Genomic DNA, 23,233 nt, shown 5'->3' with positions numbered 1-23,233 from the left:
GGTGAGTATAGGTACGTATCGGTGAGTATCGGTATATACCGATACAGTGCGCTACGAACATATAATGGCCAAGATGGGTAATTTTTCAGAAAAATACGATTTTTTGAGTGGTTTTTGTTCCAAAGTTGCTACAAGCCATATTTCTCTCTAACTAAAGTGGAAATCAAGGTTGGGAACAAGGATTTTACATTTATAGGACAACTACAAACCATGAATTCTTAGTGTGATACCCTCAATTTAGTGTTTATGCATAATACATGTTATCAATAGTTTTTTTTAACAAATTCTTTATGCAAAAGTGTTTAAAAAATTGTTTCTTATCCATTTGTGTGTATCTTTAGCATATCTTAACGTATCTCCGATACGATACGATACGATAACCTCCGATACATATCTTAATTTTGGCCGACCGATACAACGACCAATACCGATACTTTAATCCTTGCGTAGCATCATAACATAAGAGCTCAAGGATCTCAAACCTCATACCTTACAAATACATAGCATTTCAAAGCAAAAAAGACCCAAAACAGGGCTGGCGGTACCATATAATCCAAGGACTAATGAGTTGTCAAGCAACAACTCGAAGGAGCTTGATGCGAGTCCAAGAGTGGTGATAATTCACCCTAGTCAATCCAAAAAGGCCTGGTTCCAGCTCCAAAGCTGGCCAGATGAGAGAGAGAGAAAGAGAGAGAGAGAATAACTCAGGGCTGGCGGTAATGCTGCCTAGGCCTGGTTTTGCTTGATGCAAGCTCCAAAAGTGCCTCTTTCTTCAAAAACGGAAATTTCCCTTGGCGTCTCCATGGTCTCCTTACATGCCTATCTCATGATTTCTTCAATTTTCATATAGATATCCTTCCTTGGAAGCCCTTTGTAACCTAGGGTTCCAAGGAGGAGAGAAGGAAGTGGTAAGCTTGTAGCACGACTCTCAAACCAACACCATGAGCCTCTGATACAAAGTTAGAATATAAGGATGGGAAGAGAACAAGGGAATGGAAGATTGGAGAAGAAGAGGAAGGAGGAGAAGAGAGAAGAGAATGGTGGAATGTTGTGTGTCGAGAAAAGAATTCTCTACCACATATATATTACTTCACCAACAAGATGTAAAGAATTACATACACCTCCCCAGGGAGGCAAAAGGGAAAAATAGGAACTACAATAAGTGACAAGAATAAAAATATACTTGACCCTAAAGTACCCTTTTTATATAAACTCAACACTTTTTTTGTGGTAGGGTCTGGTTGCCTTATGTGATTAGGCTCTCCCTTTTTATTGTTTTTGGGTTGATCAGGGTTTTTACCCCCTCTTACCAGGCCCTTCCCTCCCCTTGTAATTTGTTTGTATTTCCCTTGCTCCCCCCCCCCCCACAATTTTTTATTTCCCTTTGGTAATGAATTTTTATTCATCCCTGTAAATATTAGAAGCAAGAAAAAGAGAAGGAGAAGGAGAGAGAGGCGATAGATGTGTAACCAGTTGGGAGGTACAACTTGTGTATTGTAACTCCCACTCCACTCACATATATAATAACCTTAAGGTTACAGGGGTAGAACTGGAATAACAGTCCAGAAAAATAACAAGAAGACAAAACCGCCCCTACTCATCCAAGACTAGTAGGTATCTATTTACAATCCCCCCCCCCAAAAAAAATATATATATATATATATATAATGGGCCAGTTTGATGGTACTTCGCCACCAACGATTAACCTTAACAAGGATGAGCTCCATGCTAGTGGGTTAGATGGATCATATTTGGACAAGGAGAGCTTCAATGCTGATTTGAACAAAAAGAAAAACTAAACGAAAATACAAAATCACCCATGTTTAACATTCACTATCAATAAACCCAGCATTAAAGTCTCAACTTTGATGCTTCATTCTTACAGACAGGAGTAAGAAAATAAGGTGTATAAGCCCCAGATGATTCTGGCAAGCATTTAGCAAAGCTCTTGCAAAAAAACATGCAGTTAGTACAACCACAAATTTAAAAACAGCATTTGGGTATTGAACTTTGAAGGAGATTCCTAAAAGTGATAGCATCAGTGGTTATTTCAACCCTCCATGGACCTTGATACTGGATGATATTTACACATTAGCAAGATAGTTTGAGCATATTAGTGCCTCAGGTCTTCAGACAGGCCAACCACATGACCAACTAGAAGATGCAGGTTGGTGCATCCTCATCCTAGGAGAATTGCTGCACCTATTCAACCCCTGTCCTCTAGTTGGCCTTCTTGCAGCTGATTTAGGAGGTCATGCTGCTCCACAGTTATTACGGACTTGGTCATTTATCATTGAATACAACAATAATATAATATAATTTGAAATAAAGTATAACACCCAGTACCAGAGATTTAACAAACCTGGGATTGCTGTTCAAAACAGAACGGGCATTCTTTGGAACATGGTCCGACTTCCTTACTCTCGGGTTGGACTGTGCGGTGGAAGTGGAAGCAGTTGGCATCTGCCACAAAAATCAAATAGGAGAGATTTCCAGAAAGCCCTCATGATGGTAATGAATTTTTTTTACTAAATCATACCTGCAATGGAGAAGGGTCCGGGACTGGGGCTTCACAAATGCATAAAGGCATCCCACACCTGCAGTCCTGATTATTCACAGTAAGGTCCTGCCCCATCATTTGGTCATCCTTCATATTGAGAGTTGCTTTGTCTATTCTGGGAATCAAATCTGTCACGGCATCAATGCTATTTATTGGAGCCCGTGAATCATCAGGTCTAGAGGACACCAAAGAAAATGTCACAGAACAGTACAACAGAATTAGTTAGAAAGGCAAGCAGCAACTCAAGAAATAATGGAAAATTCTGTGATCTTAAAGTGGTCAAATCAAGTTGATGCAGGAGCAGTTCTTTGGACCAGGCTCAAATTGGGATTTGGGTCTAGTAGGTTAATATTAGTTTATTTATTTATTATTTGGATTTATCTTGTTATCTTTTACTTGGCCTAGAGTTCCATTCCATTTTTAGTTAGAGTTTGATTCCATTATAGATTTAGATTGGGTCAAGTAAAATTTTACTTCTAATTCAGCGTTAGACTACAATTAGGAAACTTTCAATTTCGTTTTTATAAATATGCTTGTAACCCAAGTACCCAACTCACTGGACAGATATGATGAAATAGAAAATCAATTAAGGTGTCCCTACGTGGCTTGTAATTGCGTGCTCTCTCCCTCTCCTCTCTCTCCTCTTTCCCTCTTCCCTGCTATCTGGTTCCCCTTCCCTATCTTATTCTGTTCTTCTTCTTTGTTTCTCTTCCCCCCTCCCATATTGACACAGGTACCGGATTGATGAACCAGCAAGCACTGCTCTGTTTTGCTGACTCAACAGTCCCATCTATATGAGCTCTGATCCCTCCCAGTTATTGTCCATTCAGCCTCAAGTCTTGGAGTTTTAAATGACTCCTTTAAGTGATCCAACCTGCAGGTTTTCAGCCACGGCACCTTGATTGATTAGGAATTGCAGACTAAAACCAGCAAACTGTTTCTTCTTTTACCACCAGGGCCTGTTGCAGAATGGTCTAATCCTTTTCTCTATGATTGTTGGGATTAATAGTGAGTGCATTCAAGAGGGCAGGGAGTTGCGATTTCTTAGCTGGGATTTCAGATTAGTCCGTGGCTTGATGTGTGAGAACTGCCATTCAAAGGTAGGTCTGTTTGTACTGTTAGGTAAGGTTGTCAAGAGGTTGAACTGTTGAAGACAACCTCCAACCCCCCCCCCCAACATTATATTTAAAAGGGTGATGATCCCCTTTTGCCCCTCCTTTACTTAATCCAGTTTTGTCCTACATTTTGTGTTTGTTCAAAGTCTGCCCTCAGATAATAAATCTTCATCCCCCTTCATACCCCTGTCTACTAAGTAGAACCTTAAAATATCTGGTTATATACCAGATTGCCATTTCCCCTTTTCAAATTCAGTTTATTTACAGAATTGCAATCATTCTTAAATATTTGGCTATGGCACACTTGGGTGGGCCCATTTTGTAACCCGGGTTCTGCATCACAACTCACAAGTGCTCTTTATGCTGTACCACGTGGAAAACTGAAACTGATCAGCAATTTGGCTGCTTAACTTTGGAGGAACCCTCATATGGGTCACATTCGAAAGCTACAGATATAGACACCTTAACCCTCTAATTGGCATATCTCTGAACTATACAAGTTATTTTCGTTTTCCCTAGGAAATGAGGGTAATCCATGCTGCTTCTGTTTAAGGGAATAAGGGATAACCAAAATCCAGAAAAGTAGACGTTCAGGCAAATTGCCAAAACAGTGAAGTGACCAGATGATAAGGATCACAAGTAGATCCACGGAGAAACACCAACACCTCAAAGCATGGAAGAAAACAGATTAGAAGATGATCCTCTAAAAAAAGCAGATATCAATTATATCAGGCAACCACAAAAACAACTATATCAAACAAACAACAAAGGAAAAGATAACACCAGCTGCTTCACTGTTAAAATTTCAAAATATGGAGGCAATACTAATGCAGTTCAAGGTTCTAGAAGAAATCTAGAAGCAAGCACTACAACCAGGATCAATATTGAAGTTGATAGGATTAGGTTATGGAGAGTATTGACTATCAATTTAATCTAAAAATCTTGAAAATCAGATTAGAATAACAGATCTGGGATCAATCTAATAAATTGCAGAACTTCAAATTTGCAAGAAGAAATTCAGTTCTAGCAGATGGCCATTTCCAGTAGATGTGTTGCCAGAACTAGAAATCAATATTTGGAGAGAGAGGAGAATTAGAAGAAAATCAAAGAAGAATTTAGAGGAGCTAGAAGAAGATATTAGAGAATTAGAATAACACAGAAGAAGAGGGCAGAAAGATCACACCTGATCTTAGAATAGTGAGAGGAAAGGAGATCAGATATAAAATGCTAAATCTGAACACCCAGCTCAATAGCTCCAAAACTCTTGAAAAAGTTCGAAATTCTTTACCCAAAATATGCTAACTAGATGAGTGTGTATTACATATATAAAGACCTTTTAAATTTCCTAAACTGACTCATAAAGGGACACCAAATCACTCTCACACACAGACTCGAAAGTAAATATACTCAAAACAGAACTCTTAGAAGCAATTAAATATCCCATTATCCCAATCTAAAACACTTAACTACTAATCTTGTTAATAATTTCACCCTAACTTTATGGACTTCTAAATTAAGCCCATTACAATGAAACCTAACAAAATAAAAAGGCCCAACCTACAACATAACTACCCAAAGCTTGTTTTCATCCTATTAGACTGCCACCAGCACCCTTGTGGCCATCCCAATTCCCAAGCTTATGTCTAAGCTTCCATACCGGATAATAGTCTGATGCAAATATGCATCTGCATCAATCCCCCCAACCCCCCAGGTGTTGGAGAATCATCCCCTAGTCTTAAAGTAAGGGAAAATGGCAATTTATCGCTTCTCACAAAATCAGCAATTATCAACTATGAGTTGAAGATGAATTAAATGATCATCCGACTGAAGTTGAGGAGTATCTCTAGAGACTTTGGTTGAAAAAGAGGAAACGTTTTTTTATTGAACTCTTCAGATGCCTTCCTATGACATAAACTCCACCAAAGTAGCTCCCATGTCTCGCATTCCTTCTTCAATTGAGTGAATATCTTCTTTTATTGAAAGTAGCAAGTCATAGATACGTGGATTAATCTCCATGGTGAAGACCTTAGGTTTGGTTCAGGTCTAATGCAGTTCGAGGTTAAAGAATAAATCTAGAAGCAAGAACTACAACCAGGATTAATAAATATGTCAATAGGATCAAGTAAAGGACAGAATTGATTATCAATTGAGCTAGAAATCTTGAAATCAGATCAGATCAGATCTGGGATCAATCTAATAAATTACATATTTTCAAATTTGCAAGAAGAAATTTAGCTTCAAGAAATATGTAGCCAGAACTAGAAATCAATATTTGGAGAGTGTTAAGATGACCGTTAGTTATTTTACTATTTACCTTGGTTAGTTACTAATTACTGTAGTAAGTCTTGTATATAGGAATGCTTGGTCAGCGTTACCCTACTTTCCTTATTAATGTGGTTGCAATCTTCTTATAAATAAGAAAGATCTCTATCATTACTAACAAGTCAAATCATTCTCAAACCTCTGGTTCTCAACTTGGTATCAAAGCCAAAAGCCCTATATTCTTTTTTTCTCTCTTTGGTTTACTTCTCCTCCCGTGGGGGCCCTGGCCTCCTAGTCTAACATAGCAGACTAAACAAAGTTCCATGCAACCCTTAACCTACCCTAACCAGAGCCTCCCGCCACGCCTCCTCCTGCATTGCTCCTCCTCTACCATGCCTCCTAGCATTGTTGCTACCTCCACCGCCGCGCCTCCATTGTTTCCATTGCTGCCTAGCGCCCTCAACGCCACCGTTGCCGTCCAGCACTGCCACGGGTCTCTGCACATCCCTACACAGCAACCGCCTAGTGCCTCCTCGTTGTGACCCTCTTGGTTGTCGCGCCTCAGCGCAGGTGTCTCCGAGACCTATGTTACTGCCGTGCTCTTCCCTCCACGTATCCTTCTCTTCTGAGATATGACTACGGTGGGTGATGATGCCAGTAGTGTTGTCTCCTCCAAGGTCTCAGATGGTAAGCAACAAGTCCTCTCTCCACCCACCCTGGACCCATCAAGCTTAATGGTCAAAACTACTTCACGTGGTCTCGTGCCTGCCTGCCTACTTACAATCCGTGGGAACAATCTTTGGTCTTCTCACTGGAGGAGACTAGCCAACCCATGGATCCTGCTACTACTAAAGAGCTCATTGCTCTCCCACGATTTGCCCTCTTCTATCTCTTTCTCCTCTCTACTTCTCTCCTTCTCTCTTACTCTATTCTCTCCTTCTCCCTCATCTCTAACCCTAATATCTCTAACTTCCAACTTGGTATCAAAGCCAAAAGGAGTTTGAGAGCTGACTAAGGCTTCTTCTTCCTATTCTTTGAGTCTCTCTTGGAACCCTAGAAAGCAAAGGGGTCGATTATAGACTATTTTATGTAAAAGATTCAACAAGAAGACCTGATGGAGCTCTAGAAGCAAGTTGAAGACTCTTGGAGTCGTGGGAGAGTTCTCTCTCTCTCTCTCTCCTGGAGGGAGAGTGAATAGGGCCATAGGGGTACTAATTGGGTACTAATTGAAGCTCAAACCAATAAAAATGGCTCCCCCAGCATTATCGCCAGCCACCACTTCAAGTTCTCTCTCTCTCTCTCTCTCTCTCTCTCTCTCTCTCTCTCTCTTCAAGTGGTTGTTGGGGGTGGGGGCCGGGCCTATGTAAGTCACCCAAGGCCTCTTGTCCAACCCCCTAAGTATTGTTTTGTGATTGGTTGTGTTGTTGGAACACAACTCCTCCTCCTTGCTGCCAGGTATCGCCATTTTCCTTCTATGTGAATCGTTTGGTCTGTAATGGTTAGCATTATGTGATTTGGTTGCTTGCGATGGATGCACGGGACTCAATGATACCTGTGTATGCTATTGGGATGAAGCTCCAGAGTTAGAAGTGAGTTTTATTGATTTTCCATCAAGATTTCATGGTTTTTAGCTTGTTAGAATTTTTTTTTGGGTTCTAACAAGATATTTAGGACTTGTGTTTCCCTTTTGGTTTGGATGACCATTTGTGTTATTTTAGAGGTATCCTTACATCATGTCTGATCTCATGAAACCTACAGAAGCTACATCGGCTGGGTCGTACCAACCCCAGTTCGATTGTCTTTGACAATCCCAATACTCAAATTTCTCTTATGAAGTTGGATAGTACCAAATAGTTGGATTGGTCACAATCTGTGAAGTTATCCCTGCGGAGTAGAGGGAAGCTAGGGTACATTAATGGGGCTATCAAGGCTCCTGTTGTCGTTAATCCAAGCTACCAGAAATGGGAAACTACGAACTCTACTATTAAAACTTGGCTGCTTTTTTCCATGAAACCTGAGATAGGAAGGAGATTGATCCAAAAAGAAAGTGCTCAAGATATTTGGGACAGTGTCTCTAAGACCTATGACAGGGTAGGTGACTCTGCTAAGGTCTACCAGCTCCTTCAGCAAGCCCTCTCCATGAAGCAAGGGAATATGACTATTTCTGACTACTATACTCCTGTTATAGGACTCTGGGAGGAGTATGATCATTGTTGAGACCTTCAATTGTCCAATACTGAAGATGACGCCAAGGTCTATAGATCCCTTGAAAAGGAGTGTATTATAATTTTACTAGGTGGGATGAATTCAAACTATAAGCCACTTCGGACACAAATTTTGGGCTGGTCACCTCATCCATCCCTTGATGAGGTGTGTAGCTACATACTGAGTGAGGAGGCCAGGAGAGGTGCTATGGATTCTGCACCATCACTTGAGCGCTCTGCTCTTTCTTTCACTACCCATAGAGAATGGCGTGGAGGCGGAGATAGACCCCGATAGTGTGATCATCATGGGAAACCTAGGCACACTCGTGAGCAATGTTGGGTTCTTCATGGTCGTCCCCTCAATACTCGTGGTGGATCTGCTAGCACATGAGGTGGCTACATAAGAGAGGCTACAGCCCATGCTACTGTGACAGAGACTGACCCTAAAGACCACTCACAGGCAGATATCGACACCTTCTCTAGGGATGATATTGCAGTGCTTCTCTAGCTCATGTCTCAACTTGACAGCCCATCTACCTCACATAATACATCACCTTCCGCTATGCATGTCTCCACATCTACACCTTCTATTGCTTCGTTGTGGGTCATTAACTCTGGTACCACTGACCACATGATCGGTATGTCCCATTATTATGATTCTTACTCCATTTGCTCTGGTAAGGATAAGGTTCGGGTGGCTGATGGTACTCTCTCCTTTGTTTCTGCTAAAGGCAACATTCCTGTTACCTCTTCCACTTCACTTTATTTCGTTCTTCATATCCATGCACTTTGGCTAAATCTTTGAATTGTTGTATCATTTTTTCCTTCATTGCCTTTTTCAAGATTTGATGACGAAGAGGATTATCGGTAGTGGAAATGAAGAGAGCAGCCTCTACCGTCTTGAGCCACGATCATCTTTCTTTACTATACCACAATGCTATGCATGTGGCCGTAGTGATGGTAGTTCTATAGACTCTGTGATGCTTTGGCATCAGTGTTTGGGACATCTCTCTTTTGTTGTTCTGAAGAAACAGTTACCTTCTTTATTTGCATCTTTTCCTTCTTCTCATGCATTTCATTGTGAACCAGTGAAGTGGACAAGCATTTCTTCAAACAGAAGATTGACTATGCCAACATTTGCACACCTTTTATGAAGACAAGTGATCAATTGGCAGACATCTTCACCAGTTCAGTACCGTCTTATGCAAGATGGGAATGTATGAAATTTATTCTCCAGCTTGAGGGAGAGTGTTAGAAGTTATGTAATAGAGGAACTTTAGGAACTGTTCTACCTTATGTAGTCTTAAGTTGTTTTCCTCCTTCTCAGTTACTTCCTAAGGAGGACTATATGATTTCCTTTAATTAGTTTGAACTTAAAGGCGGAAGAACTCTCATTGCTCTCCCATGATTTGCCCTCTTCTATCTCTTTCTCCTCTTAACTTCTCTCCTTCCTTACTCTCTTCTCCCCTTCTCCCTCATCTCTAACCCTAATATCTCTAACTTCCAAATCTAGCTTCCACTTGTTCAACTCTGCTAAGGACTTAGGATGCAGTCAACCAATCCTATTCTTAGGGCGACTAACTATGCTCAAATCTATGGCATCCGTTGTAATGTTCGTTCCACCACTCTGAAGGGATTGTCTCTCATTGCCTATATTCCACCTTATGCACTCTGTGGCAACAACTAGATTTCTTTCGCCCTGTCCCTATGGTAAGCCAAGCTAATGTTGTACCTTTCAAAAGGAGCATGAAATGGATCGAGTATATGACTTTCTGGTAGGCCTTAATCCTAAGTATGACCAAGTCAGGGTGCAGATTCTGGGTCGTGACACTTTTCTGACTCTCCTCCATTCATATAACTTGGTTCTTTATGAGAATCATCGTCATGTGTTATAATGCCCCCCACAGTTCCTATTCAGTTTGCATTACTGGCTACTCCAACCACTGAGGACTCCTCTAAGGGGCTTATCTCTCCTCGTGATACTGTTCAACAAGATTATTTGGTCACCCTCGCCAAACTAGAGGAACTAGCTAGAAGCTCCATAGTGGTCCCAAAGGTGGGCATAAGAGCAAACCTGGGAAACAAGGCCCTCAGGGCCATCTGTCCAAAACTGCTGACAGTGCCCCTACTACTGCACCGTTCTCTCCGGGTCGAATGGCTGCCCTCAAACAACTAATGACACCATTAGGCACTCCTCTTGCCCCCTCTCCTGTGTCTAATCTAGCTCAATCAAGTAATTTCCTAGTTTCTTTCTATACTTCTCCCTTATAGTTACTTAATTCGGGTACTACCGATCACATAACAAGTAGCTCTGAGGTCTTTCGTACTTATAATATTGGTTTTGGTCGGGATAAGGTATGTGTTGCTGATGGTTCCTTGTCCCCTATCTCCGATAAAAGTTTAGTGTCCTATTCCTCCACTATTTATCTTCCGTCTGTTTTACATATCCATAAATTGTGTGCTAACTTGCTTTCCATTTACCATTTAACTATGGAGTTGAATTGTTTTGTTCACTTTTTCTCTACTCACTGTCTCTTTCAGGATCTGGTAACAAGTGCAACGATTGGGTATGGTCAGGTCCGTGATGGGCTCTACTACTTGGACTCTCCATCGATTGTGCCTCCTCTTGTGGCAGCACACACTCTTCGTTCGGACAGCTCTCTCTCTAACCCCACCAGTGGCACCGTCGTTTAGGACACCCTTCTCATATTTTACGTCGCATGTTTCTTGCTTTAGTTAAACATTGTGGTTTGAAACAACTTAAGTGCGACGTATGTGAGTTTGCTAAACAAATATGGACCTCTTACTTCCTTACTGATAATAAAAATAATGTTCATTTTTCAATTATTCATCCTAATTTGTGGGGTCCTTCAAAGGCAATTGATAGGAATGGCTTCCATTGGTTTTACTTTTACTGATAATTGTACTCATCTGACGTGGGTGTATCTCTTGCATAGTAAGCCTGATGCCTTCTCTTATTTTCTGTCTTTCCATGCCATAATTCGAACCCAGTTTAATGCCACTGATCGGGTCCTTCGTAGTGATAATGGCACTGAGTGTATAGATGGTACCTTTTAGAAATACTTTGACCCTCATGGCATTATCTCCCAAGATTCTTATGTTTAGACACCTGAACAGAACGGGATTCCTATGCACAAGAACCGTCATCTCCTTGACGTCGATCGGGCTCTCATGTTTGCTGTCGGTGTTCCTAAATACCTCTAGGGCAATGTCGTTCTGACTGCTGCCCACCTAATTAATCGGGTTCCTTCTAGTGTGCTTAATTTCAAGCCTCCTATCTCTTATCTCCCTGATCCTACTATTGCTTCCAGTCTTCCTCCCCGGGTCTTTAGATGTGTCTGTTTTGCCCATAATTCTTCTCCCTCTCGCTCCAAACTTGACCCTTGTGCTCTGAGGTGTGTATTTCTTGGTTACTCAGCCACCCAAAAGAGGTACAAGTGTTATCATCCTCCTACTCGCCGCTTGTATGTAATCATGGATATCACTTTTCATGAGACTAAGGCATATTTCATGTCACCTCTTCTGGGGGGAGAGTCTTGTGGGAGAGACTCTTTAGTTATTGATATGTCTCCTATTCAGGGTATATATCATGTTCAGGAGGAAGCCACCAGATCATCCTGCAAGAGATGTGATCACTTACACTCAAGGATTAAAGTATCAGTATCGGTCGCCGTATCGGCAGCCAAAATGAAGATACGTACCAGAGGGAACCGTATCGTATCGGAGATACGCTAAGATACGCTAAAGATACCTATATAAATGGATAGGAAATACTTTTTTAAACACTTTTGCATAAAAAATTTGTTAAAAAAAGCTATTGATAACATGTATTACGTATAAACAATAAATTGAGGGTATTGCACTAAGAATTCAAGATTTGTAGTTGTCCCATAAATGTAAAATCCTTGAACCCAACCTTGATTTCCACTTTAGTTTGAGAGAAATATGGCTGGCAGCAACTCTAGAACAAAAACCCCTAAAAAAATCGTGTTTTTCTGAAAAATTACCCATCTTGGCCATTATATGACCGTAGCGCACTGTATCGGTACATACCGATACATATTGATACTCACCGATACGTACCGATACATACAGAAACATACATTTCACCTCGATTTTATATTTTTCATAGAGTATCAATGCGTATCGTATCGTATCAGTGTGTATCGGTGCATATCGGTATGTATTGTAGGATATATATCGATACAAAAGGATTTTAAAAATTCAATGTATCAAATCGGTGTGTATCGTATCGGTCGGCTAAATTTAAGATACGTATCGGACGGTATCGTATCGGTATCGGAGATACTTTAAACCATGAGTTACACTCGGAGATTCAAAGAACAAGATACCATTGGTTACCAACCGTACCCTTCTAAAGCAACTCCATTGGATCCGCCAATATCAAATAATATTTCTACCATACTTGATATTGTCCCTGCTAATCTTGTTGCTCCCTCAGTGGACGATCTTCCTATTGCTGTTAGACAGGGAGTTCCACAGGTTTGGAAAGAAGCCATAAATGATCCCGAAGTGGAAGTCTGCAATGGTTGAGAAAATGCTGGCATTAGACAAAAATGGTACCTGGGAACTCGTCCATCCTCTTCGAGGGAAAAAAAATGGTTGGATGCAAGTGGGTGTTCACAATCAAGCAAAAGGCCGATGGGACAATTGAGCAGTACATGGCACACTCAGTGGCTAAAGGTTTCACCCAAACATATGGGATTTATTACCAAGAGACCTTTGCCCCCGGTTGCAAAGATGAATTCTATTAACAGCCAAATTAGGGTAGAATATTTGAGTGAATAATGAGATCACTCAAGCCTTTATTTATAATTAGCAAGACAGAAGGAAAAATACAAATATGCCCCCCCAATCCACTGCCCCTCATTAATTAGGGTCGGTGGAGGGGGAAAGGCCTAAAATGCACCTGTGGTGGAGGGGGGAAGGTGCAAATGTCTCCTAGTAGTCAATTCCATATGTCTGAGTGAACCCATTAACCACAAGCCTTGCCTTGTACCTATCCACAGAGCCATATATCTTCTGCTTCACTACAAACACTCACTTACAACCAACTGGTTTTTTCCCAGGAGGAAGAGTCACAAGTTCCCATGTAGTAACCTTTTTAAGGCATCCATTTCTTCCACCATTGGGGCCTTCCAATTTCCATCTACAAGAGCTTCTTGCCAATTCTGAGGAACACGAATAGAGGAAAGAGAAGACATAAAAGCACGATAGGAGGGAGAAAGGGAATCATACGAAACAACATAGGTTATGGGGTGTTGAGTACAAGTCTTAGTGCCTTTTCTCAGAGTAATAGGTTGGTTAAAAGAAAAAAAATATATCTGAAGTAACAGGCTCAGTCAGCTCTGGATCCAGGGCTAGCGAGGGGATGTGTAAAGGTGTTACAGTGGTGGTGATGGTCTGAAGTTGCTTATTTCTGGTGTGGCCCCTACGATAGACCTGAAAAGTTGAATCATCAATCTGTCTCTGAAATTCACCAGTAGTTCTTCGGAAAGGAGTCATGACCCCCTAAGTCGCAATAGTAGTCTCTATCTCTCCCTGAGCTGGAACACCAGTCTTTGTCCCCTATTCTCTTTCTGAACAAAAGGACCTTCAAAGAAGAATGGTGGATACACGAGTGGGGAGCAAGCAGATTCAGAGTCACCTCTTCACTATCAATACCAGACAACCCTAAAGAAGTGGCGAGGAGTAGTAATCAACGGATTCATTAAACACAACATCCATTGTTACTAAAGTATGCCAAGTAGGAGGATGGTAACACTTGTATCCATTATATGTAGGAGGATAACCCAGAGAGGACCCAATTTTCCTAGTGAGTGATAATCCCTAGCATACCAGGTACACCCAAAAGTCCCCTTGAAGAACATCGACAGAAGTCCAAGAATCTAGAACTTGAGTAGGAATGTGGTTGACTAAGTAGCATTGAGGACAGCATCACTCCGGTACTGAGAGGGAACATGTCTGGCAAACGTCCTGACTCGGGCAATATCCAATAAATGCTTGTTCTTGCTTTTAGCCACTCCATTCTAAGCAAGAGCACCAACGCAGCTTGTATGCTGAAGGATCCCCTAGTCAACAATGTATTTTTTAAACTGACCTCCATGCATTTTATTCCATTATCACTCTGAAGTATCTTCAAAGTGGTATTAAACTGGGTCTGAACCATCTTACCATCTTGTGGAACCGCTGAAACAAATGAAAACTTCACTTTTGTGTTGCATCATATACACCCAAGTAGTTCTAAAGTAACAAACAATGAAAGACACAAACCCTCGTTTCCTAGAAATAGATGTCCGACGAAACGGACCCCACACATTAGAATGAACCAAATGAAAAATTGAAGAACTTTTATTTAAAGGTAAATAATTGGAACGATTTTGTTTAGCCAAAGTATAAGCCTAACAAAAAAAAATTAATCCCTATTATAGCATTTAACTAAATGCAAAAATAAAAGAGATAAGGTCCCAATTAGTGGGTGTCCTAAACGATAGTGCCATTGATGTAAATCAAAGGAAGCAAAGTGTAGCTGATGAGAGGTAGTAAAAACTACAACCATAGGAAGACAACCATTATCAAGTAAATAAAGACCACCCTACACCATACCACATCCAATCGTCTTCCCCATTACCAAATCCTGAAAGATACAATAGGAAGGAAAAAAAGTTACTTATCAGTTTAGGTCCCTAGTAACTCTACTAATGGATAATAAATTAGTAGTAAAATTAGAAATATGTAAAACTGATGATAAAGTGATAGAGGAAGAACACTGAATAGAACCCTCCCCCGAGACAGATGGTAGGGTGCCATCTGCTACCTTAACTTTATTTCTCCCAGCGGTAGGAAAATACTGGTGAAATAAGCTGGAGGAAATAGTCAGGTGACCAGTGGCACCAGAGTCAATGATCCAGGGACTAGAGACAACCAAGGGACAATGACGACCAAACAAAAGCCTGAATGAGCAAAGTTGGAATCTGAAGGGACTGAATTGGCAGGAGTTGATGAATTAGAAACCTTTAGCATACGTATAAAAGCCTGGAGTTCCTCTTACAAGAGGCCTATATCAGTTGCAGGTGGGGTGTCTATAGTCTCAACCTGATTGGCTTTGGTTTTAGATCGACCAAGCGCAGCACGCTTTACCTCAAAATCAGCAAGTTTTCAATGAAGCTTCCAACATGTTGCTAGGTATGGTATGCTTGTTGCAATGTTCACATTTCACAATCTCCTAGTGGTTTCACCAGTTCGATTTGCACCTTCAAAAATAGAAGTGGAACCAGTTTGTAGGGCTGATTTTTCAGTAGTGGGAGGATGAAGCATAGAGTTGAAAGGACAATCCTCCACATGAACTAGCACAAAGGACTGTTCCAGAGTAGAGAGGGGAGATTTGCTAAGTACTCGGACACGAATCTTATCACACTCAACATTCAAACCAGCCAAGAGATCACACAACCTGATTTTGTCCATACACTTTGTATAGGGAGCAATGTCTTCAGCACTAGAAGGTTGATAGTTTGCAAAGTGATCAAACTCATACCACAAAGTTCGAAGTTCAGCTTACTACTTGGACACAGAGAGGTCTTGCTGAGTAGTGGTACGAACTTTCTTGCGAAGATCAAATACTTGAGCATCATTCCCTATTTGTCCATAGGTTTCCTTGGCAGCAGCCTAGATTTGAGAAGCAATTTCCAACAAGAAGAATCCTCTAGAAATAGACTGATAAATAGAGCTGATAAAAAAAGACATTACCAAAGAGTCATTGATGATCCATTTGTCATGAGTGGTACCCTCTTCAGAGGGTTTCTTTGATTTGTCTGTGCCGTGTCCAGTGAGATCTCTGACAGCAGTAGTGAGGTAGGTAGATCTAGACTAGACGAGGTAATCAGCTCCCTCCAATTTCATAGAGTAAGCACCAAAAGGTATATATTAATTGCAACCTTGAGCATCAAATCCTGAGGTTGTAGTATTTGCGTGACATGATGGCACCAAGGAGAAATCGACAATGATAGGGAGAAATCCAAAATATTCAAAACCAGCAGTCATAAAGTGCTCAAAGTTGGATTGAGTTGCCTTGTAGGGATATTGAATCACTCCTCCAAATATAACTCACTTTTGATAAGGGACTAGTGAGATGTAGAAAACCCTAATTTTAGAGAAGAAGAGAGATCACACACCAAAATTTGGCAGATAGTGCCACAAGTAGGTTTGAACTCCTCTCTAGGGCAGGGATGATCTCCTCCAAAAATCAACTGTATCCGAGAGTGGAATTCAAAAAATCAATGTAGTCAGGGTTTTGGAGAAAACCATGATTTCTGAAATCGCAGATGTGTGTGGTCTTCAAAAGCAATGATGGATACTTCTTCAAGGTGCAGTGTTTGATCTTCAAGAGGAGGTTTGATCTCAACAGAAGAAAGAATCAAACTATAAGAAGAGGAAAAAAAATCGAAGGGTAGGGAAAAGTGCTCCAATTGCTAACTAGCAAGATTTTAGGGTTTAACATATTGAGGTAATGTGTAGGAAAACAACTAAATTCATATGAATCACTTTATTAGTGCTACCCTATGGGGAATTAAGGAGACAAAGGAAGAGAAGAAGATGGAGGTTGAGAAGAAGGTGGAGGTTGAGAAGGGATGGAGGCTTGCAATTTAGGAAGAAGAGAAGGGGAAGACTGAAAAAACCCTAGATCAGAAAAGTGGCTTTGATACCATGATAACAGCCAAATTAGGGTAGAATGCTTGAGTGAATAATGAGATCACTTAAGCTTTTATTTATAATAAGCAAGACAAAAGGAAAAATACAACAACGCCCCTCATCCATTGCCCCTCATTAATTAGGGTCAGTGGAGGGGGAACGGCCTAAAATGCCCTTCAACATGAATTACATGATTCAACAAATTCTATCAAGGCAATGATATCTGTTGCAGCCAATCCGTGGTGGAATCTTCAACAGTTGGATGTCAAGAATGTGTTTCTCAATGGAGACCTTGAAGAGGAAATCTATATGTTCCTCTTGGTATTGCATCTCCTTCGACTGTCGGGCGTGTCTGTAAGTTGAAGAAGTCATTGTATGGTCTTAAACAATCTCCTAGGGCATGGTTTGGCCGGTTTATGAAAGCTATGATAAGCTTTGGATACAGACAAATGCAAGTAAATCAGCAAAACCAATTCCTCCATTAATTTCAGCTCGTAATCCCAGTTGAAACCAAGTAATTGCCTTTCACTCTCCCTAATGCCGGTGCGAGAATAAAGTGCATCAAATTTGTTCATATACTCTGCCACAGTCATATTCCCCTGACGAAGAGAATTCAGTTAGTCATGTATGCGAGCCTTAAAGTTACGTGGCAAGTACTTGTCAAACAGTTCTTGCTTCATCACCTCCCATGTAGCAGGTTCCCTACCACAGTCTTCCAGTTCACGCTCATAGGTTCTCCACCAATCACGAGCAGCCTCAACTAGCTTACCACGAGCTAGTTTAATTTTTCATTCCTCAGATAGGTCATAGTAGTCAAAGTAGTTATCCAAAGCAGCTATCCAATCATAAAACATTTGAGGGTCATACCTACCATCATACTCCTTGAGGTCAAGCTTGACATTCTGTGAATCTCTTGAGTGTCTATGATATGTAGGTCATTCATTGTCAAAGTAACCTCTCATATATTCTTCAAAAGTAGGTTGCTCTACAGGAACCCTTTGTGGTGCTCTCAGATTCGAGATGGGTCTTTTGTTAGCTAACTGAGTAGCTATGCTCAATGGAGCTTCCACCTCAGGTGGCGTATGAGAGCCACGGGTAGGTTGTTGTGGTTGGGTCTCCACAGTCAACAACCTTGCATTCAGTTCAGTCCACAAAACTTGTTCAGCCTTCAGTTCAGTTCTCATATTCTGTAGCATTTCCATAATAGAAACTAGGGAGGGGGTGTTGTTCTCAGCCATACTCTAATACCACTTAATGTAGACTAGGTTAGGGGTCTAATCAAGTGTCAATCTGCAGGAACTTTTAACCAAAGAACAACCAGAACCAGCCCACACTTTAATATATAGCAAATCAGATTACAATAATCAGCAGGGCAGAACTGAAGTAAATAATCGATCTCAAACCAGTAGGGTATATGGACAAAGAATAGAACTAATAATAGGTCTCTCAAAGCTTCACTTAGGTCCAATTCAATCTAACAACATGAACCGCAGACCAAGGGAAACAACAGAAAATAATTCAGACAATAAAAAAAACTCAGATCTGTAACTGTCATGTATCGACCTCAATATTTCAGTAGTTCAGTAGCTGGATAATAATCAGGAAATCAAGGACTAAATACACCAATATCAGGGACTGAATCATAGGAGAACAGTGACCAAAATAATGCACAAACTTTCAGAACAGTCGATCCAAAATTTCTAGGCAGATTTGGGTTTACTGAGATCGACCAGAATAGGGAGATTTCACTTAATCAATAAATTCCAGGTCTGATTGGTCTATAAACTGGATTGAACCATCCTCTCCATGGGTATAACACTCAACCAGATTGTGTGAGTCATCAGATGGCAGAATGTTCAGATCAGTGAAGGGGCAATGGGAGCAAATCTGGAAATTCCAGAACCAGAACTTAAGAAAGATCAGATCTAATACCTGTGAAGCAAACCAGCACTTTATTACCTTATATACTTTATAAAAGATGAGAGAAATAGCTTGAAGAAGAAGAAAACACTTGTAGTAGATCCTCCCGGGCTTCCCACCGTAAGAAGTCGAATGGATCAAACACCACTCCCTTCCACTGTGATCAAACACACAGCAGTCTCAGCAGAGACATAGCAGTAAGCTTCTTTTTTTCATTCATAAATCGTCGCTCTAATGATGAGAGCTCTCTTTTATTTATAATAATGATGGGGGGTGATTACAATTTAGTAACTTCAAAAAACTGAAATAAAGATTACCAACATCTAGTTACTAAATCTAGAAAAGTAAACTAGGAAATAAAACAACTGGAATTAGAAACTAACTTATGACTGAAAATTAGAAACTAAATATCCTCATCTAAAAAGGAAATTAAAGAAAAAGGAAAATAACTAGTAATCCCGTACTCAATCTTAGAACCCCTCTTTTAGACCCATAAAAGTGGTCCAATACATTCCAAACCACATGGACTGAAGGCCCAACACATATACAACCCAACCCTAGGCTTATTCCTAATAAAACAAGCCCATTTTGATTATTAATCTGCATCATTGAGATTGATAGACACTTCATCAAAGAGAAGCTCGAACAGGGGACAATCTGCATACCCTTTGTTTGTTCTGAGAATCAGTTAGCTGATGTGTTTACCAAGGCTATTCTTTGTAAGGCGTTTCATCCTTTTCTCTCCAAGTTGACCATGTTTGATATATTTGCACCAACTTGAGAGGGAGCATTAAGATAACTATAGTTAGTTTACTATTTACCTTGGTTAGTTACTAATTACCATAGCAAGTCTTGTAGATAGGGACGCTTAGTTAGTGTTACCCTACTTTCCTTATATATTTGGTTGTAATTTTCTTATAAATAAGAAAGACCTATGTCATTACTGACAAGTCAAACCATTCTCAAACCTATGGTTCTCAACTGAGAGCAAATAGAAGTAGATATCATAGAATAAGAATAATAGAGGTAAAAGGATAAAAAGGAAAGGAGGAGATCAGATCTGGAATACCAATCCCATATGCCAGTTCAACAGCTCCAAAACTCTTTACAAAATCAAAATTCTCCTTACTTGATTGGGGTGTATTACAACATAAAGACCGCATAAAAATTTCCTAGACTGACTCATAAAACGACTCCTAATCACTCTCACAATAGAGTCAAAATAAAACTCTTAAAAGCTATTAAGTATGATGATCTAACTCAACACTTAACTATTAATCCTATTGATGTAGATGCACACCCATGGACCGATCCAAACCCATTTGGGTATCCAAACGGAGATGAGGCCGATCCATATTTGGTTACTTGGTCTAGTAGGATTTTAGTAAATCTTATTTATTTGGGAATATTATATAATCTTTTATTTTAAGTAGGATACAGAGGGAGATATTAGTTTCTTAATTTATTTTAGTTTCTTAGATTGAGTTAGTTTCCTATTTAGAGTTGGTTTTCTAGTTTCGTTTTAGGATTTGTTTCCATGTTGGAGTCTTTTATTTGCCTATTTAATATGCTTATAACTGATAGAGTAATTAGAGAATAGAATGATAACTTGAGTTTTGAGTGTTGAGAGCCTGAGGGCTATGTGTGTGATTCTTCTTCCCCCCCTTTCTTAGTGCGATTTCTCTCTCTCCCTTGCAACTCTGAGACCCCTCTCAGGGATTTCTTCCCTACCCCTACCGGCCCTCCATCAATTGGTAGTAGAGCCGAAGATCCCCATTCCCCTTCTTCCTTCCATCTTCTTCTTCCCTTCCCATTCTCTATCTAGGTTCTACCATGACTAAGAACACCAAAAAAAAAAATCCCAAAAATACCTGTTGAAACCCAGTCCTAATCCCTCCTTTTTCCCTTCGATTCCCAAATAGGAGAACCCCCACCGCCTCCTCTTTCCTTTTCCACCAGCAGCAATTGAAAAATAAAAAAAATAAAAAAGAAGAAGAAGAGAAGCCGAGAAGAGAGAAAGAAGTGTACCAGCGTCGAAGTACCATCGACTCAACTTCTTTGACAGAGCAGAAACAGCCTTGCTGGTCTCTCGTCTCCAAAAGGAGAAGTCTCTCCTTTGTCGGTAAACCCTACCCCACCCCACGATATCTCCATTTTGTGCCCTTTTTCCTTTAGTTATGATATATTTCCTGAAATACCCTCCTCTTTCTCCTTCAATTCCTTTTAGTCCATATTTTACCTTGTCTTTCCAAGTATACCCCTGCACCCACACATGACATCTTTTGGAACTTAAATTGAATTTCAGTATTTACAGTTCTGCCATCCGTGCAAAAACAAAAAAAAAAATAGAGTTATTTACCATTCTACCACTCACTCCTTGCTTTGAGTATCCATCCATAGTGATTCCAAAAACCTAGGTGATGGATCTAGAGCTTTTACTAGATATCCGTCAACAAATGTAATTGATCATAGAGAAGCTCGCGGCTATCAAAACCCAAGTACACTCTACCTTCAATTATGTGATCTCAGCCATTGAACAACAGGTAGACAAACCAGAAGATGAATCACCAATGGTAGAAGATAAGATGGCACCGTTGGAAGTTGTAGATCAACTTGTGAAAAATTTTAAATCGGTTGATCTCTTCAGTGAACCAATTGATTTTATTTTCCCGAGTCACTATTTCACCAATGAACTTCGCGTCGTGGATTTCATAGCATTCAATCATGGTTTTGATGGTGAATTCATACAGGCAAGGATGGATGTTGATCGACTGGTGTTGATTCTCCCATTCTACAAAACTCGTGGACGATTTTTTCTCAACACCGGGGGAGTTGATATAGATGCACACCCATTGACCGATCCAAACCCATCTAGGTATCCAGACGAAGATGAGGCCGATCCATATTTGGTTACTTGGTCTAATAGGATTTTAGTAAATCTTATTTATTTGGGAATATTATGTAATCTTTTATTTTAAGTAGGATACATAGGGAGATATTAGTTTCTTAATTTATTTTAGTTTCTTAGATTGAGTTAGTTTGCTATTTAGAGTTGGTTTCCTAGTTTCGTTTCAGGATTTGTTTCCATGTTGGAGTCTTTTATTTGCCTATTTAATATGCTTGTAAATGATAGAGTAATTAGATAACATAATGATGAATTCAGTTTTGAGTGTTGAGAGCCTGAGGGTTGTGTGTGTGATTCTTCTTCCAAGATTTGTTTCCATGTTAGAGTCTTTTATTTGCCTATTAATATACTTGTAACTGATAGAGTAATTAAAGAATAGAATGATGAATTGAGTTTTGAGTGTTGAGAGCCTGAGGACTGTGTGTGATTCTTTTTCCCCCCCTTTCTCAGGGATTTCTTCCCTACCCCTACCGGCCCTCCATCACCTATGTACTATCTTCACCCCACTTTATAGCTTATAAATTAGGCTCATTACAATGAAATAAAAAAACAAAAGGCCCAATGATGCAGATTCTTCAGCAGAATAGGCTTGTTTTATTAGGAATAAGCTTAGGGTTGGGTTGTATACGCATTGGGCCTTCAGTCCATGTGGTTTGGAGTATATTGGGCTACTTTTATGGGTCTAAACTAGGGGTTCTAAGGTTGCATACGGGATTCAGTGATTTGTTTCCTTTTTCTTTAGTTTCCTTTTTAGATGGGGTTATTTAGTTTCTAATTTCAGTACCTAAATTAGTTTCTAAATTCAAGTCATTGTTAGTTTCTAATTTCTGTCTAGACTAGTTTCTATTTTCATTAGATTCTAATTTCCAGTTTTTAGTAACTTCTTGCAATCAATTTTTAGTAACTCTGAGTTACTATTACTTGTAAACCCTCCCCATCATTATTATAAATAAAGGAGAGCTCTCATTAGTAGAACAACGATTTTATGAACAAAAAAAAGATGCTACTGCGTTTCTCCTCTATGAGGGTTCTTTGTGTTTGATCAAAGAAGAAGGGTTTGGTGTTTGATCCAAGCGACACTCTGCGGCGAGAAGTCCGAGTGGGCTGTTATTATTTCTGGTTCTCTTATTGTGGTTATCTTCTTCAATTTCCCAAGTAATCTGAACTTTCTGCAGAATTTTTCTGGGTTTTAAGAGTTCTGGATTCTCCCACATACCTGTACCGATCTAAGAGACCAGCCGTCAGATGGATCTGAAATTCTGGTCGAGTGCTGCCCTTGCTGAATGGGAGACGCGATCCAAAATTTAGAGGGATCTGACCAGGGGATTGAGACTTATGGGAAGTCTCCCTGTTCTGTCCGATTGAAGTTCTGCCCAGATTTTCTTGTCTAATCTATGTTGTATTTGACTGCTGCCTTTATTCTCCGATGGACTGGACCTTTCTAATTAGTAATCTGAGTTGATTACAGGCTCTTTAATATTCTGTTATTGAATTTCCTAAAACTGCTGGGATTGACTGTAAGGTTTCAGAACCTGCT

The 23,233-nt window shown here is 40.2% G+C and overlaps 1 protein-coding gene across 3 annotated transcripts in view; it reads right to left on the bottom strand.

Moving 5' to 3' along the window:
- The window catches only part of LOC122063697 (hepatocyte growth factor-regulated tyrosine kinase substrate), a 58,577-nt gene that overhangs the window by 17,614 nt on the left and 17,730 nt on the right, over positions 1–23,233 (bottom strand). For all 3 annotated transcript variants that reach the window (XM_042627390.1, XM_042627389.1, XM_042627388.1), the window contains exons 4-5: positions 2,540–2,735; positions 2,363–2,463 (exon numbers count right to left, since the gene is read on the bottom strand). In XM_042627390.1, coding sequence (XP_042483324.1) covers positions 2,363–2,463; positions 2,540–2,735 — 297 coding nt within the window. The remainder of the gene's footprint in view (positions 1–2,362; positions 2,464–2,539; positions 2,736–23,233) is intronic.

This window comes from Macadamia integrifolia, unplaced genomic scaffold, assembly GCF_013358625.1.
Source record: "Macadamia integrifolia cultivar HAES 741 unplaced genomic scaffold, SCU_Mint_v3 scaffold1424, whole genome shotgun sequence".
NCBI lineage: Eukaryota > Viridiplantae > Streptophyta > Magnoliopsida > Proteales > Proteaceae > Macadamia > Macadamia integrifolia.
Note: the sequence above shows the minus strand (reverse complement) of the source record. Positions and strands in the feature narration are given on the sequence as shown.